This window comes from Borostomias antarcticus, assembly GCF_949987555.1.
Source record: "Borostomias antarcticus genome assembly, chromosome: 2".
Lineage (NCBI taxonomy): Eukaryota > Metazoa > Chordata > Actinopteri > Stomiiformes > Stomiidae > Borostomias > Borostomias antarcticus.
Genome location: NC_140235.1, coordinates 39,038,030 through 39,040,962, shown reverse-complemented (window position 1 = coordinate 39,040,962; position 2,933 = coordinate 39,038,030). Strand labels below are relative to the sequence as shown.

The following is a 2,933-nucleotide window of genomic DNA, read 5'->3' as shown; positions in this document are numbered from 1 at the left end:
CCTAGACCAGACCTACCTAGACTAGAGACCCATCATGGGCTACCTAGACTAGACCCACTCCTCTCTTCTCCACTCTGCGGTCCGGCCTCAAAGCTGCCGTTCTCTCTCTCTCTCTCTCTCCCTCCTCCCTCTCTCTCTCTCTCTCCCCCTCTCTCTCTCTCTCTCTCTCAGCTCCGTCCGTCGCTCGGTCCTCTCTCCTCCGCTTCCCTGCCTCGTCGCTGGCGTACACCTCTCCCTCCGCACCCGGAGAGGGGCGTGGCTTATGCTCTAGCAAAGATGGAGGCCGTGTGAGCAGAGTACAGGCAGGCCTACTGAACGCAGGGGACTAAAATCTGATCTCCTCAGCGGCACCATAAGCTATTAGATAGAGCGCTTAGCTCATTAATTAGATAAATGACTTGGATGTGAAGTCCAGTGCCATAAGAGTTTTTTTTTGGCTAGAGACAGGACTGTGCCTATCATCTACCTCCCCCTCCCCCCTCTCTCTCTCTCTCTCTCTCTCTCTCTCTCTCTCTCTCTCTTCTCAGCCTCCAGTCCTAGCGACCCTCGCACATTAGCTGAGCTCAATCGATCCCAATTACCCACTGTTTGGCTGCTTGAGTTCCTTCAATGCCCAATCAATCCCCTGCAATTGACGCTTTTAGCGTGCTTGAGCGCCCACCGGCCTTTTCATGGGTCCGTCCCCCCTCCCCCCCCCCCCCCTCCCAGAGTGTGTCTGAGGTCTCGGAGGGAGAGGAGGGTGGAGGAAGCACTGAGCGGAGAGATGAGGGAAGCCAATGCGGTAGGATCTCTCTGATGGACATACTGCTGACTGGATCAGTATGAGGGCAGCTAGGGATTGGCCTGGATGAATACCGTCCATCTGGTTGGTTAAGGGACTTGTGGTGTTCAGGCGTAAGAGGTCCCTCATGATCATGATCATGATCAGCCAATACCTGGGTCAGAGCCAGGATGGGGGAATGCTGACAGGCAGCCTCACTAACGCCGGTGGATGTTGAGTTACTAACCAATGGTGTTGAAGCAGTGGATGTTGAGTTACTAACCGATAGTGTTGAATCACTGGATGTTGAGTTACTAACCGATGGTGTTGAAGCAGTGGATGTTGAGTTACTAACCGATGGTGTTGAAGCAGTGGATGTTGAGTTACTAACCGATGGTGTTGAAGCAGTGGATGTTGAGTTACTAACCGATGGTGTTGAAGCAGTGGATGTTGAGTTACTAACCAATAGTGTTGAATCGCTGGATGTTGAGTTACTAATCGATTGTGTTGAGCCGCTGGATATTGAGTTACTAACCGGTAGTGTTGAATAGCTGTATGTTGAGTTACTAACCGATGGTGTTGGGTCAGTGGATGTTAAGTTACTAACCGACAGTATTGAATCGCTGGATGTTGAGTTACTAACCGATAGTGTTGAATCAGTGGATGTTGAGTTACTAACCGATGGTGTTGAATCAGTGGATGTTGAGTTACTAACCGATGGTGTTGGGTCAGTGGATGTTAAGTTACTAACCGATGGTGTTGAATCGCTGGATGTTGAGTTACTAACCGATAGTGTTGAATCACTGGATGTTGAGTTACTAACCGAGTGTTGGGTTAGTGGATGTTAAGTTACTAACCGATGGTGTTGAAGCAGTGGATGTTGAGTTACTAACCGATGGTGTTGAATCGCTGGATGTTGAGTTACTAACCGATAGTGTTGAAGCAGTGGATGTTAAGTTACTCACCAATGGTGTTGAAGCAGTGGATGTTGAGTTACTAACCGATGGTGTTGAATCGCTGGATGTTGAGTTACTAACCGATAGTGTTGAATCAGTGGATGTTAAGTTACTCACCAATGGTGTTGAAGCAGTGGATGTTGAGTTACTAACCGATGGTGTTGAATCGCTGGATTTTGAGTTACTAACCGACAGTATTGAATCGCTGGATGTTGAGTTACTAACCGATAGTGTTGAATCACTGGATGTTGAGTTACTAACCGATGGTGTTGAAGCAGTGCATGTTGAGTTAACTCACCGATGGTGTTGAAGCAGTGCATGTTGAGTTAACTCACCGATGGTGTTGAAGCAGTGGATGTTGAGTCCGGAGGGGCTCTTGTCTATGTGGATCTGCTCCAGGGGGTGGTCAGAGCCGTTGGTCAGGCTCAGCTGGATGGCCACCATGCTGGCCTGGAACAGGCAGGCCTGCCGGGGGAAATGGTACTGGGCCGACAGGCCCTTCCCCGACATGCGGTGGAGAAGCTCGTGGCTCCGCACTGGAACAAACGCAGGGGAGCTCATCTACAGAGAGAGAGAGAGAAGAGAGAAGAGAGAAGAGAGAGAAGAGAGAGAGAAGAGAGAGAGAGAAGAGAGAGAAGAGAGAAAAGAGAGAGAGAGAAGAGAGAGAGACAGAGAAGAGAGAGAGAGAGAGACAGAGACAGAGAGAGAGAGAGAAGCGACAGAGAGAGAAGAGAAACAGAGAGAGAGAGACAGAGAGAGAGGAGAGTAGAGAGAGACAGAGAGACACACAAACACACACAAATACGTCGGTTAAAGCACAACTGACATACTTTAGCAAAAGTTTGCGGCGTGTTCGCCTGGATACCAGAGAAGGATCGCTATCGAAATACAAAATTTTAAGAACACAGTATATAAAATGTCCAATCAGGGATCTGCATAAAACCACCGGACAGACAGAGCCATGTACGAAACCGGTAGAGAACAGAACCACGCGAGAACAGCAGCACGGTTAAGGAGAAAAGCACTGAGAGCCATGTCAAAAAGAACAGGGACAAAAGGTTAGAAAGAGGCATTCATACCTCCACAATCTGAGACACACAAACCGCCCTCAGAGCGCGCTAATGCATCCTCTGCATAGACGAGAGAGACCAAACGGCAAATCTAGTTTTTCGGCCGATTGAAGAATCTTTGAGAACTACGGCGGCCGCCGGCAGGTC

General features: G+C 49.3%; 1 protein-coding gene across 1 annotated transcript in view; it reads right to left on the bottom strand.

Annotated features, from left to right (window-relative positions):
• ap3b1a (adaptor related protein complex 3 subunit beta 1a) overlaps positions 1 to 2,933 on the bottom strand; it is a 60,648-nt gene that overhangs the window by 14,734 nt on the left and 42,981 nt on the right. The window contains exon 23 of the mRNA XM_084455249.1: positions 2,052 to 2,277. Coding sequence (XP_084311375.1) covers positions 2,052 to 2,277 — 226 coding nt within the window. The remainder of the gene's footprint in view (positions 1 to 2,051; positions 2,278 to 2,933) is intronic.